This window comes from Ischnura elegans, chromosome 4, assembly GCF_921293095.1.
Source record: "Ischnura elegans chromosome 4, ioIscEleg1.1, whole genome shotgun sequence".
Taxonomy (NCBI): Eukaryota; Metazoa; Arthropoda; class Insecta; order Odonata; family Coenagrionidae; genus Ischnura; species Ischnura elegans.
Genome location: NC_060249.1, coordinates 137932112 through 137945931, shown reverse-complemented (window position 1 = coordinate 137945931; position 13820 = coordinate 137932112). Strand labels below are relative to the sequence as shown.

The 13820-nt window shown below is 40.7% G+C and overlaps 2 protein-coding genes across 2 annotated transcripts; both read right to left on the bottom strand.

Moving 5' to 3' along the window:
* Nucleotides 1–288: 288 nt before the first annotated feature.
* LOC124158270 lies at nucleotides 289–3565 on the bottom strand. Its single transcript, XM_046533466.1, has 3 exons — nucleotides 3306–3565; nucleotides 1492–2520; nucleotides 289–1408 (listed from the first exon to the last, which is right to left on the bottom strand). The coding sequence occupies exons 1-3, from the start codon at nucleotides 3563–3565 to the stop codon at nucleotides 289–291; spliced, it is 2409 nt and encodes an 802-aa protein (XP_046389422.1).
* Nucleotides 3566–4204: 639 nt separating this feature from the next.
* LOC124158269 lies at nucleotides 4205–5482 on the bottom strand. The gene has a single exon (XM_046533464.1). It carries the CDS (start codon nucleotides 5480–5482, stop codon nucleotides 4205–4207), a length of 1278 nt encoding a protein of 425 aa, XP_046389420.1.
* Nucleotides 5483–13820: the final 8338 nt, after the last annotated feature.

Below are 13820 nucleotides of genomic sequence, written 5' to 3'. Positions count from 1 at the left end.
TTAGAATTTTTTTTTGTTGATGGAACTGGTAAATGATTCGTTATATTTTCCATACTTTACATAGCAACTCAATTATATTCCACAGTATGGTGCAAAACATAAAAACACACATTTTATAAGTTATTTGTTTGAAATCGGATGATAAATAAGGATTTTACGGTCGGAGAATCAAATCCTTCCTCTAATTTCTTCTTCATCCTCCCACTAATTCCTAACCTTATTTACAATTTGTTGGGAATTATATCCAAAAAAGAATAGCTTGATGAATTAAATACTTCTTTAAGAATTTCATGTGATGATTACTCCAAACCAGGAAGAGTAGCGACTAAGCTTTTTCACTTTTCTTCCACCACGTGTAATGATGAACTCCTCTTTGTTCTCAGCCTTCTTGACAGGCTGTTCCATTGAAGTCGACGAGGTTTCTTCTAATATAGGTGTTGTCGTCGACATTGCTGCACCTTCTTGTTGAGAAATCTCCAGCGGGTACAGACGGTGTAAGGGACGATTTATGTAGATAATCCCCTTACCGCTATAAATCTTGATTTTTGCAGACCTCACGATCCCATCTTTTCCACTGTAGAGCTCCTCAATTTTCCCAAGGGGCCACTCGAACCTCTTCTTGTTGTCACATCCAACGAGTACCCCATCTCCCACAGCAGTGGGTCGAATGTTAACTTTCTTCCTCTTCTGGATGAGAAGGGACAGGTACTCTTTTCGAAAACGATCCTTCAGCTGGGTTTGAAGATTATGCATTTTTCGGTAGCTTTGTTCCAGCCCATTGGCAAAATTTCCTTCCGGGAAACCTCCAGGCATTATATGTCTTAAAAACATGGCTGGAGAGAGAGACACAAGATCATTTCCATCTTCGGTAATGGTTGTAAGTGGACGGTCATTGATGGTGGCAGCCATGCTTGCGATGCAGGTGCGTAACTCATCAAATGACAACTTGCTCTTGCCAATCATCCTCTTCATGAGGCCCTTGACACTCCTTATGAGTCGTTCCCAGAATCCACCCCACCATGGTGCTGCTTCACAGTTTAGTATCCACTGCAATTTCTTGACTTGACTTATTTTTGCGACTTCTTCCATATTCAGTTTGTCGAATATGTTCTTTGCACCAATGAAGTTAGTACCGTTGTCGCTGTAGACAGTATTCGGTCTTCCGTAGTTGGCCACGAAACGTTCCAGAGAGTTGAGAAATGTCTCGGTTGATAATCCCGTAATGACATCCAGTGATACACATCTATAGACCGCACAAGTGTAGATCACGATCCAAACCTTCTGTCCATCTCGAATGATAAGTGGACCAGCCAGATCTACTCCCGTGGTCTGAAATACTTTACTGTCTTGCACACGAGCAACTGGGAGTGTTGCCGTCTCAACCTCAAACGCTTTTGCTTCGTGCCTCCTACAAGCCGAACATTGGTGAATGATTCTAGTGACAGTCTTCCTAGCACTGGGTACCCAATATTTCTCCCTCAGTTTTCCCACAGTAGTCTGAATCCCTGCATGACAGTTGAAGAGGTGAATATCCCGAATAAGAATAAATAAGTAATAACTAATGGACGATGCTGTGGTAAGAGAATAGGGGAGATGAAATCAGTTGTATCTTCCCGGTGTACTAATTTTGACATAATTCGCAACAATCCATCGGTCCCCATCACCGTGAGTAAGTTTTTAGGAACTCCTCCTTGACCATAGGCTTGACATTGAATCTCCTTCAATACTGTCTTCTCTACTAGTCGAAGTTCCTTCGTTGATATGATGGGTGAAGTAATCCTTTTCTTGTTACGACAATTGTAAGTGAAGCGATTGACCCATGCCCAGACTGTTACATTCTTCTGACAAGAGGAAAATCTTGGAGTCAGAAATGCAGTAGAGATCATTGATACGGTCATTTTCTTCCGTTCCTTATTGATTTCATCCTCGTTAATTTCAGCTGATGTATGACACGGCCAATGTTCCCCAGTCAATGTTAACCATTTAGGTCCTTCCCACCACTTTGATTCCACCAATTTTGCCGGAGTACACCCTCGTGAAGGCAGATCTGCTGGGTTGTCTTCTCCAGGCACATGATTCCATTGCCTGGTAGTGGTGGTGTCGAGAATTTCCTTGACGCGGATCGACACAAACTTCTCCCACTCGTTTCCTCTTTTGATCCAAGCCAGAACTGTAGTTGAATCACTCCAATAGTGAAAAGGGATGTCCTTTCCTAGCACTTCCTTCACCGGTCTTGCCATCCTGGCTCCCAACAATGCTGCTAACAACTCTAATCTGTTGATTGTTGGCTTCTTGACTGGAGCAAGACGCGATTTTGCATTGAGAAGTTTGACTTTGACTTCTCCTTCGTATTCAGATCGGAGGTAGATAACAGTGGCGTATGCCTGTCCACTTGCGTCGCAGAAAATGTGAATCTCTTCCTTGGAATCGGGGTGAAGTTGACAGTAGTGTGTAATCCTTATCGGCTTGAGTAGGTAGAGAGTAGCTTTGGCAGAAGTAGAGCTGGTGCGGTGAATCCAACTGGATCAAACACTTGTGTGACAATGGAGAGCATGTGTCGTTTTGACATGAATATGAACTCCTCCTGTGACTTGATATCTAATGTCAAGTAGTCTTCTTCTCGATTCCACATCAGCCCCAATACTGGTAGTATCCCAGGCATTCCTAGATCAGCTGAAGTTTAATCTCTTCCTGTAAAGGCCCATTGACGCAATTCCATCCTTGCATCAGCCATGATTCCTACAGCTTCTTCCTTGAACGTCTTTGCTTGTTGTAGTGAGGGGAGGGAAACGAGGCAGTTGTCCACATAGAAAGAGTATCGCAGTATTTCAGCTGTCTTCACATTTTTCTCTGGTTGCGTCTCCAAGTGATGTAATAAAGGAGCCATGAGAAGAAACGGGCTGCTACTTACGCCAAAAACCACTCGGAGGTGCTGGAAGACCTTGATTCTTTCACAGGTTGAGTCTTCCCACCAGAGAAACTTCTGATAGTTTTGGTCCTGCTCTTTCACCCAATCATCTGGAATGCTTTCCGGATGTCAGCGTAAATTCCAACCTTGTGAAGCCGAAACCGGAGAAGTAATGCTGGGATGAGCTCAATGAGATTAGGACCTTTGTATAAGCAGTCATTGAGAGAGGGAAGCCGTCCAATTCTACACGAAGCGTCGAACACCGGTCGAACTGGAGTAGTGAGACTTTCCTTGAACACTGGTCGATGGGGAATAAAGTGTCCATTGTCACCATCATCCAGTTTTGATGAAGTTTTCTTTCTCCCAATCTTTGAAAATGCAGTCGTAGTTCTCTCACTTTCCTGTTTTCTCCAACTTCGCCGTAGCTGACCTCAATCGTTTCTCTGCTACTTGACGATTTGTAGGAAGTGTTGACTTGGGCTGCTTCCAAGGAAGGGCTACATTGTATCGCCCGTTCATCTCTTCCTTCCGTACGGTCGACTTGTAATAAGAAATCGCTTCGGCATCTTCCTCTGCTGCTGACTTGACCGCCACGGGATCTGATATCCCAATTGTTTCGAGATTCCATAAATCCGTGATGCTCGGATTGTTAGCCATCATGCTGCTGACTATGGAACACGAAAAGTTACAACTGACGATCCTTGGTACATCAGGAACGGGTCCTCCCAGCGTCCAACCAAAGATTGTTTCTCTTGCAGTTAATCCACAGTCCAGTTTGAACCAATTTCCGGTTAAAATGGAATCCCAATAGTCATTGCCGATGAGTGTTTGGATTTTTTTCGTATCTCTCACCAACATCATTCATATGAATCCCCACATTAGCTAGATCGATGATCCACTGTCCATGGGGCACCTTGGGTAGATCTACGCAGATATTCTCCCGTTGTAGTAGCTCGAACGTTTTCTGACTTTTGTTTTGAAGAGACTCCAGTCATATTTGAACTATCGGGTGCTTGACTGGGGCCGTAACTTGATATCTAAACAACACGTTCCTGAGCAATTCGCTTCCAATTCTTTTTGCCTGAATTGGAGTTGCAGTAGAAGCCTTTATGTAGCTGCTTTGATTACTGGTTTCTCCCACGAGCCTGACTATAGACGAGCCTTTTTCTCCCACGACTCGAACTTGTATAGTGTTCAGAAGTACATCCTTAGCACAACGATTCAGATTGTTAGCTGTGAGGGGAACATCTTGTGATAGTATCTCCTTTTTTCCAGTCTTTGACTCTTGTAATGAGTTTATTGTAGGCAGAGAAGAGGATAGTGTTTTCCTTGGCACACAATACACTTCACATGACTGCGACAGTCCCTGCTCTTATGCTTTCCCCGGAAACACGCGTAACATACTTTCTTCTCTCCCAATTTCTGTTTTCTTTCATCCAAATTCATTGCCTGAGCCTTGACGCATGCCATAGTTTCATGTCCTCCATTACAGAATCCACAAGAATGTCGTTGAGGAGCGGGACTGGCTACTAGACCTGCTGCTGTAGGAATATCATCTTCCTTCCTGGACTTCCAGTTTCCCTTTTTTGTCATTCCTCCTTTCGTAGATTGAGAGGTGACAGGTTCACTGGAGTGGAATCCTGCTTTAGCCAGGTAGGTCTGCTGGACACTTCGTACCTCCACTCTCATAAATTCCATTAGCGCCTTGAGTTGGTTGCCTTCAGTTTTGCTAAATGAGCTTCTATGCCAAGGACGAAGAATTTCTTCACTAAGGCCTGACTCCACAAGTGGGAAGATAAACGTCTCCGGATCCACTTTCCCTAACTTCAAAGCTTCCAGTGATCGCAGATGAGAATTGAGTTTGAAGTAGCATGACGAAAGGCTCATTTCTTCCTTTCCATTTGTATTCGTGATAACCAAATTCAAGAGCTCTCGAATGTAAACTTGTACCAACAAATCTTTCCTTCCGAAACGTTCTTTTAAGGCACCTATGACATTGGGGTAGTTTTTGGCATCGGCTGGATAACTTTCCACCAACTCCTCAGCTTCTGTCCCCTTCTCCGTAGCCTGTGATAGATACTCCACCTTGTCTGAATCTGTGAGTGTATCGTCGTCATGAATTTTTCGAAAATGAGACCACCATCCAAGCCATGACTTCAACTTCCCGTCAAACTTCTGGAGCTCAATCTTGGGGAGTTTGAGCCTTCTTTTGCTAACTGATCCTGTGTTGCTAATGGTGTCCATTTCCGTTAAGGACGTTTCAGAAGTCTGAATAGGCTTGATTATTCTCTCACACTTCCGTTGAACTACGGTGAATCGTCGTCGTAAATTCATTACTACTTGCATTTCATCTGCCAAGGCTTCTTCGGATGCTTCTGATTCCTCTAATTCCTTTAGTATGGTGTGACATATCTCCTCCCATTCCCTCACAACGTCGTTCATCAGGGTGAGCTCGACTTCCAAGGCAAGATGATCAGGTTCTTCATCCTTGAGGTAAAGAAGCTTCTCGATGTCGGTCATCAACCTAGTAATCTGTATTTTCAACGCGTTCCTTCCTCTAATAAGCTTCTCCATTTTCTCGGCGGCAACTGCGCACTCTTGCGACCGGGTTATTTGATTATACGGCGCAAAATAATCCGTTGATATCTGGAACCACACTGGAATGATGCTGCTGTTCACTCCACTTCAGATGGGGAATTTAACCATGGTGAATGACACTTAAAAACTGGTGCGTGACCCTTGCGTTTAGCGTCTTCTTTGTATGTACTATGGGGGAAAAAAGTATCCCGACAAAGTTTGCGCCGCCACTATCGCTCCGCGGGTTAGTGGGTTTCCTTTCCAGTGGGTTGCTATTCTTTGGTCAGTGAGGGAAATTCAAACAAGGCAAACCATTTCCTGCCTTCGCCGTCCAAGTACGCGACCTGAGTCTCCCGCAACCCAAAGCATGACTCGCGATGAAATCCGTAGAATAGAGACGCATTCGACGGCATCATAAGCGCACATTGGGAACGCTCCTCTGAATTTTCCTTCGCCTATCTCAACGATCATCACTAGGGCCAAAGCAAGCTCTCTCTTTAAGTAAACAAGACAATCAGCCAGAATATTCGATGGGCCACGAATTTGAATGCAGTTGGTTTTGAAGAAGTTTTACCTTCTCCGGAAGGACTGCCGTGCACATTGCCAGAACGCGTTTTCCTTTCGATCGAGAAGGATGTTTTCCCATCTTGATTGAAGATACCTTTGTCGTCAGGCGAAAGAGGGATAAGTAGTCAGCTTGTTGGGGGCAGGCTTAACAGTAGCGGAAACATAGCGAAGGATGAATAAAAATTGAAGTACCGTATACTACTCGAATAAACGCAACAGGAAGGGTAATGAGGCATTGAAATATCGGAGAAGACGCACCTGAGAAGTGACCGATTAGGACCTAGGTGTACAACCGGAGATGTTGATGCTGACATATTTTAATACATCGAAGTGCTGCTGAGATTTCGAATTTAATAAAAGGAGAACTATTGTCCCAAGTGAAGTGTGAATTCATTGGAGTATATTTTTGTGTCTTTCATTTTTGCTACATTAATTTAGATATTTTATTTAACTCTTAAATATTTTCAAAAGTAGGTAATTTGGCAGCAAAATTTCATGCGTTGTTTTAATTTAAAAAAATTGTTTTCAAATAAATTGAAAAAAAGTGAGGTATCGATATGCAGAAAAAATTTTTTTTGCCGCTGGATAGGAAAAAATAAAATGTTAGTTTTGTTTTACGATTTATGTAATTTACCTCGAAAAAATATGTGTCGTCAATTAAATTTTTAGCAATCATATCATTGAAGAAATTTTCAGTCGCAATTGACGCACTAAAACGTTTTAAAGCGATAATTGTTTAGGCATGACCGGTCAACATAGATTTTGTTCTAGAGACGCTGTTGAGTGACTTAGGCGTATTTTTTGCACTTATACCGAATCCGGGATAGATTCTTTTTATCACATCTAGTGTCTTTAGGACAGCTTAGTGTTTGTTTATTTCTTTTACGAAAGTAGTAAATTAATTAATTTATGTATCGTGATAGCATGAGAAAGAGAAAATAAAACTTTCCTGAAAAAACATGTTGTCCTACGATGTTATGCCTTCCTATTCTGTCAAAATGTGTTTAAAATCGTACTATCCTACCGTTTTCTTCAAAGCAATACTGCCTCAGCCTCCACTTCACATCATCCTTTGACCAGGTGTAGGAGCGTGAAGACGTGTGCTTTCTCTGAAGATAGTAGAAGATGGAGAATTTCGATGATCGCAGGAAATTACAGGTTATTACAATTTAATCGCTGATAAGTTGCCAGCTTTAATCAGGCCAGGCTATTTAGATAGTGGGTGAACCATCTTGATGACTTTCGTTATGTATACGGTGAAATTACTTTTAAGGCTCAAAAGTGGAAAATTATTCCCTTTTCCAGACAGTGTTATAAGCTTTATTTTGACTGCCTGTAGGGTAGCCAAGGTAAAGCATGGGCTCCCCATGTGTTGAGTGGCACCAGTGTAGGGCTTCTTACTGGTTGGACAAAAAAATGTCACAAGGAGTTTGCCGTCCCCATGATTTGGCAGATCATATTGCATTTCAAAAATGAAAGGAATTACAACGAAGTCAAAACACTCCGTAAAGTATCCAGACAACTTTGAATCAGCGATACTACCGTTCCCTCACTCCGAATATTGAAAAGTGCCGCATCCAATCGAGAATGTTAATCTTAGCAAAGATTCAGAAAGTAATCAAGAACGTGATAATGAAGGATTCAGAGACTCGAAGGACCCAAATTTTGGACCGAGTAAATCTGCTGGACCTCATTTCATAACGTAAGAGGATTTAAATTATCTAGTGCACGATTTATATGTTATCCAAAAAGCAGGGTGAAATCTTAGGATCACGATTAAAGGGTTGAAAATTGTAGCATCCAAATACGAAACTTTAGATGTCCCGCTCTCGCCATGACGAATTTAATTTGGTTTATTCTCCAAAAAACGATTTGCTATTTGCAATGATGTTCTCTGTGTTGTGGATACTCTTCATTTTGAATTAAACAAAGATAATTAGCGTTTGTTCACCCATTCCTCCTAGGTTATGTTAAAGGCTAATCTCATAAAGAATGGAAATAGGCTCCCATCAATACTGTTAACTCGTGAAGCTGAAATGAAAGAATCTTACGAGAATATGCGGTTACTTTTAGAAAATATCACTACCAAAAATATAAATGGAAACTTTGTGGCCACTTAAAGTAATTTCTATGTTACTTGGATTACAGCTTGGCTATACGAAATGTTGTTGCTTCACCTGCGAATGGGATATCAGAGACAGAAAAAAATTGTTCGGAACATAAAGAACTCGTCCTTGGATCCAAAAACGTCCTTTGTCAGCCTTTGGTCGGCCTAAAAATATTCTTTTTCCGCCTCTGCATATTAAATAAGGACTTTTTAAAATTTTGATGAAGACATGTGCAATAATGGTGCCGGGTTTTACTCATTTGAAACAAAAGTCCTTTGGTTAAGTGAGGCTAAGATCAAATAAGGAATATGCAGATTGGGAATTGAAGGACTCGGAATTTCAACACTGAGTTAGATCAACGGAGAAAAGCGCGTGGAACGCATTTAGAAATGTATCTCAACATTTTTAGGAAATATCATGGCTGAACATTATCGTGATCTGGTGGCTATATTAATATCATTAAATCGTACCAAAATATGGGCTGCAATATGAATTTTAAAATTTATTATTTTGACTCAAACCCTGTCTTTTTCCACAAAACCTCTGCGCTGTTAGAGATAAACACAGTGAGCCTTTCGACCAACATATTTTACATTTGGAAAAATAACACCTAATAAATTTCAGCAACATGATAGCAAATTACTGATTGACACTGAATAGGGACTTACCAGATGCAAAAAATACGAGAAAATCCTATCAAAGTACTTTTTTCACATTTTTTATAATCACAATTTATGTGCTTAAATATCCTTGAACACTTATTTAGTACAGTCGTCCTAAAGAAAGTAGACTTGATAAAAAAATATCTGAGCACAGATTTGGAATCAGGACGAAAAGGATTACCCCAACAACATCTCTAGGATAGAAAAAAGTTTTTTGTTGACCAGTGTATTTAGAGTTATTCCTGATGCTCAAAATCTCTCATCGCTAATGCTGCCTTGCAGATTACGTCTAGCGAATATTTATCCCGTAAATTTTCGAGAGAGAACTGGAGATCGGCTTTCAGTGAATTGTATTACGAGTGCCGCAGTAGGAGCGAAGAAGGAACGGAAAGGAGGGTTTGAGGGAGATAGCGGGTAAAAGAAAGGCACAATTCCTTAGGATATCGAATGCGCCAACATTCTAGAGAGGAGTACGAAATGCATTTGAGTCTCGGTTCGAGGCAGGCCAATTCACCGTCACGACCTTGGTGGCTCAAATAAGACCGTATTTGAATTTCCCTCGTCTCATTCCAAGGATTTTATACCGTTAGAAAGGGAATCCATTCTCCTGTGAAGCGATGGTGGCGGCACAAACTTTGTCGGGATACTTTTTTCCCCCATAGTACATTCTCCCACACTCTGGCTGCACACTTGAACGTTGACGATTGGCCACTGGAGTTTTTTATCACGCAACAACGCTCCGATCACTAAATCTCGGTGGGAACTCCGAAAGTGTAAAATCCACTCGCCCACCTGACAGAGAGATCTCAAGTTTCGACTGATACATTCAGGGTTCCGTTTTTTTTGTTAATAAAAATTAAACAAACAAATTCATATCATAGCAACTAAAATAAACAAGTTCACTTGGATAATTTCAAGTTGATTCTTCACACGCACCTTTCCCAGCATTCCTACTTAGCCGCCGTGTCTTGACGCGCTAGAAAATTTTCATTTTTCGTTCAATCGCGAAAAAAAGATATCGTCATTAGAAAATCTAAGAACGTGAAATGCGTAGTCCAGGAGTAATAATGTTTCGATTTAAGCAATAAAAAATAATAGGAAACCACCCTATTGGGAAAATATTAGCCTATTTTTCCCCTCTATCTTACTTTCTCTCTACAATATATTACACCCTGGTAGACAGAGCCAGGGGCGCAGCTAAGAATTAGGGCTAGGGGGGTTTTAGTCGCAAGTAATACTTAGGAGTGTGCGGGTATTGCATACCCACCAGAGTAAGCAGGAGTTGCGGGGGCCCTCGTTCAGAATTTTTTTTAACAATAATGGCTCAAAATGGCGAGCTTTACGGCTTTGTGAAGGATAATTGATTAATCCTGACACTATGCTATAAGTAATACTGATTCAATTAAGTAATATGGATTAAACTTAAAAATTTCTCTGATCTCTGGGGGAGGGGGGTTTATCCCCCAAACCCACCCCCCTCGCTGCGCCACTGTTTAGAGCATCTCTGAAAGAAATTAGGCGTGCATATTCATGAACTTCTGTCACAAGCACAGTCCAGTCACAATTAATGGCCATATTTCTTTCACTAATGGCTCACACAGGAGTAATTGAGTTCGTTTCAGATGCAATTGTGTTAACGATAATTGTAAGAATGGTGTCGATTAAATATTCCCTACGTTCAATGGCCCTATAAGCCTTGAGTACGACTGTCACCATACTCAAAGGAAGCATACTCTTGGAAGCTAAGATTTACACGAAAGAGGATAGTTATAAAGCACAAACAAAAAATAATAGAACCACCCGAACGAATAAATTATGATATAATATTAATTCCAGGAGAAGGATGTAAAAGGTGTTGAAAATTATACAGATGAAGCGGGAGAAATAAAACTAATTAATTAATCTACTGAAGAAAAAAATATCCTTTCTAAAACACGTACCATGCATCATACTCGCATTTCGATAATTAACCGGACGTGGATTTTTTAACGCTGAACTCATTGAATAAGCAACAGCATGTTAGGTCATAGTGCATTAGCACCTAGAAAATAAATGAGGCATACGCATTCACCAATTTCTATATCAAGCATAAAACGCGTACTCAACATCAGAACTCGATATTATCCGGAAAATCTGAAATTCTTAAAAGGGTAGGTACCATTTTATTCATAATTGCATACAATAAATTAGGATTTGAGTGTCGGAATTGTTTTAAGAGTTGAGGAAGACATCACGCATAGTCCATAAGAGTATGTCAATACGTACTAGATAATCGTGTTTTTTTCCAATAACAATCCTAGTCACAAACATACGATGTGGACAGGTGAGCCCAATATATTTCACGCCAAACTCATTTCCGCGATTGGACTCCATCCAACGTCACAGTAGGTAAACAGCCGAAGCAAACAGATCGGTTTCTCCGGGAAAACTGTACTTTTACTCTTCCAGACGACGTGAGATAGAGAAAGAGCCTTGGAGAGTTTGCATTTGAGGCGAAATAACTTCCAATGGAGAAGAGGCGAAGATGAAAGACGCCTGGATGTCGTTCGGGACGACAAAGGGAAAATACAGAGAGAGAGGTCTTTGAGGAGTGAGACCACGGCCAAGGCGGGTGGTTATTTCGCGACGGCAGGAAAGGGAGGGGGAGGAGAGAGTAGTGGACCACACCAACAACCTGGATTAATTCCGACCAGTCCGTAGTTCTCGCCTGATCCCCAAATTCTGTCTCTCTGTTTTCCTCCATGGATTGCCTTTGCGGGATCTTCTTCAGCTGCGTTCACACTGAGTTACATCTCAAGTAAGCATGTAACATAGTATAAAATGTTTAAGGAAAGGGTTACAAATCCATGTAACATTTTACATACAAGAGTATCAAATAAAAAATATTCGTGGTATACAACAGGTTTTTGGTTTCCAACACGAATCTGGAAACCAAAAACCTGTTGTATAACACGAATTTTTGTTTTAAAACGCAATGTTACATGCAACATGTTACAACTGTATGGAACTTTTCGTCAAACATGTTATATGCAACCTGTTTAAATAACGTGTTACCCAGTGTAAACACAGCTTTACCCTGGCATTGTGATGCCGGGATCCCTCAAATTAGGGGTGAGAAACCAAGTGATTTTCCTCCTAAACAGAGTTAGGTGAAGAAATTGATAGAGGAAGTATTGAAAAAACTCGGTGGCCAAATGATACGAGGGAGTCTCAGTTCTGTGCTTACGACGAGAGTAAAATAAATGCACCACTAAATTATCAAATTTCTTCTTTTTCATTTTTCATTTGTTTTATTTACCGAATTTCTGTTCCTAATGCTGTTAAAAAAATTACTTTTATCCTTTGGCTTCTCTGCCCCCTCAAACCGTATACACATCCTTGAAACTATTCAATTTGGCACTTTCTTCTTTATTCATTTCTTCTCTCTGAAAACGTTTCTATAAAAATCGCCTGCTTTAATCAACAGCAACATAGCAACCCCTTTTTCAACAAAAACAATGAACAATCTGAAGGATCGATCAAGGAAAACATACATTAACATACGAGTTAATGAAATTAAAACTCAAATAACAAACAACATTCAATAAAGAAATTTAAATAAAATAAATGAAAATGAAGTTTAAAAAGGCACGACATTACAGCAAAACATGTTTCATAGTTCCGTCAAAATAAAACTTCCAGAAAACAACAAGAAGGAACCAAAGCAGAAAGGGATGGTTTGTGAAATCAGGCTAGCCGTTTGCTTGTAAACTTTTTGATGACTTACTTTAGATACTAATACATCAACACATTCATTGATATCGACATCACCCGTCCACATTAGACATTCCATACGATCAGCATATCAATCGAGAAGCGGAATTTATAAACGCAATTTGCGTGCACTTGCATAAGGTGTGCATGATTTTCCTTTCATGACAGTAAAAGTGATTTATGCATTTATATTTTTGCATATTACGTAGACGCAGTGGTTTGGGTGATAGGTATAGCACCAGCCAACACGGGCTTTTCATGTGCGTATCAGCAATAAGTCACGGAACTTTTAAGTGCTATGAAACAATCACCTGTATTTCAGAAATCAAATTCACACTAATTACAAGCGTAATTGTCCCGTAAAATTACTCACGGAGAAAATTCGGGAGTGACGACACTTACCATTACTTCACAAATCAAATTAGCACAACTTTCGAACACAATTTATAAATATTGAAGACGAAAAATCGGAAGCGAGGATGCGTACAACCAAACGTCACACTTTCCATTATATAACGCCCCATTTTGTTTACTTTCGCGTCGTCAACGTGAATTGCTGTCCAATATTATTTGACTCCAATTGTTTTCTTCCGTCGTCATGGAGAATCGTCAAATCGGGCTTGGATGTTAATACAAGGAACAATTTCTTCATAAGGAAGGAAAACATCTTCAGGTAACTAATTGCTCGTGTAATTAGCCTTGCTTGATGATTGACAATTTGTTTCACGGCGTTGAGGACCGTATATGCCTTATTGTAGACCAGTGTGCCAGGATTTTCGTTCGGGAGGGGGGTCCAAAACCAGGTAGGAAAATAAAAAAAAACGGGTGTTAAGTAATGGGTTTTAAACTCATTTTAACACTTTTCATAATCGAAAAACCTAATTTGTTAAAGAAACATTTTGTAAATTCCTAATTTTTCAATATTTTATTTTCTTTTATGAAGGACAGTAATTGTGTTTTTATACTTCAAGGGGGGTCCGGAACCCCCTCCCCCATGGCTACGCCGCTGGTGTTGACCACATGCCGCATTTAAGAGGTTGGCCGGAATGACCAGGAGATATTTTTGATGGGCCAAAACGAAGTGCGGCAGAGGATCAGAGGCCATAAATATTTTACTGCCTCTGTCCGAGGCAAATCTATTTCTCGCCTCCGAAACAATAAAGCGTACCCTATAACCCACGGACGCCGAAATGAAGAAGGGGGAGCCCTTGGGCAAACCCCCGGTGTCATCTCAAACCCTGCCAA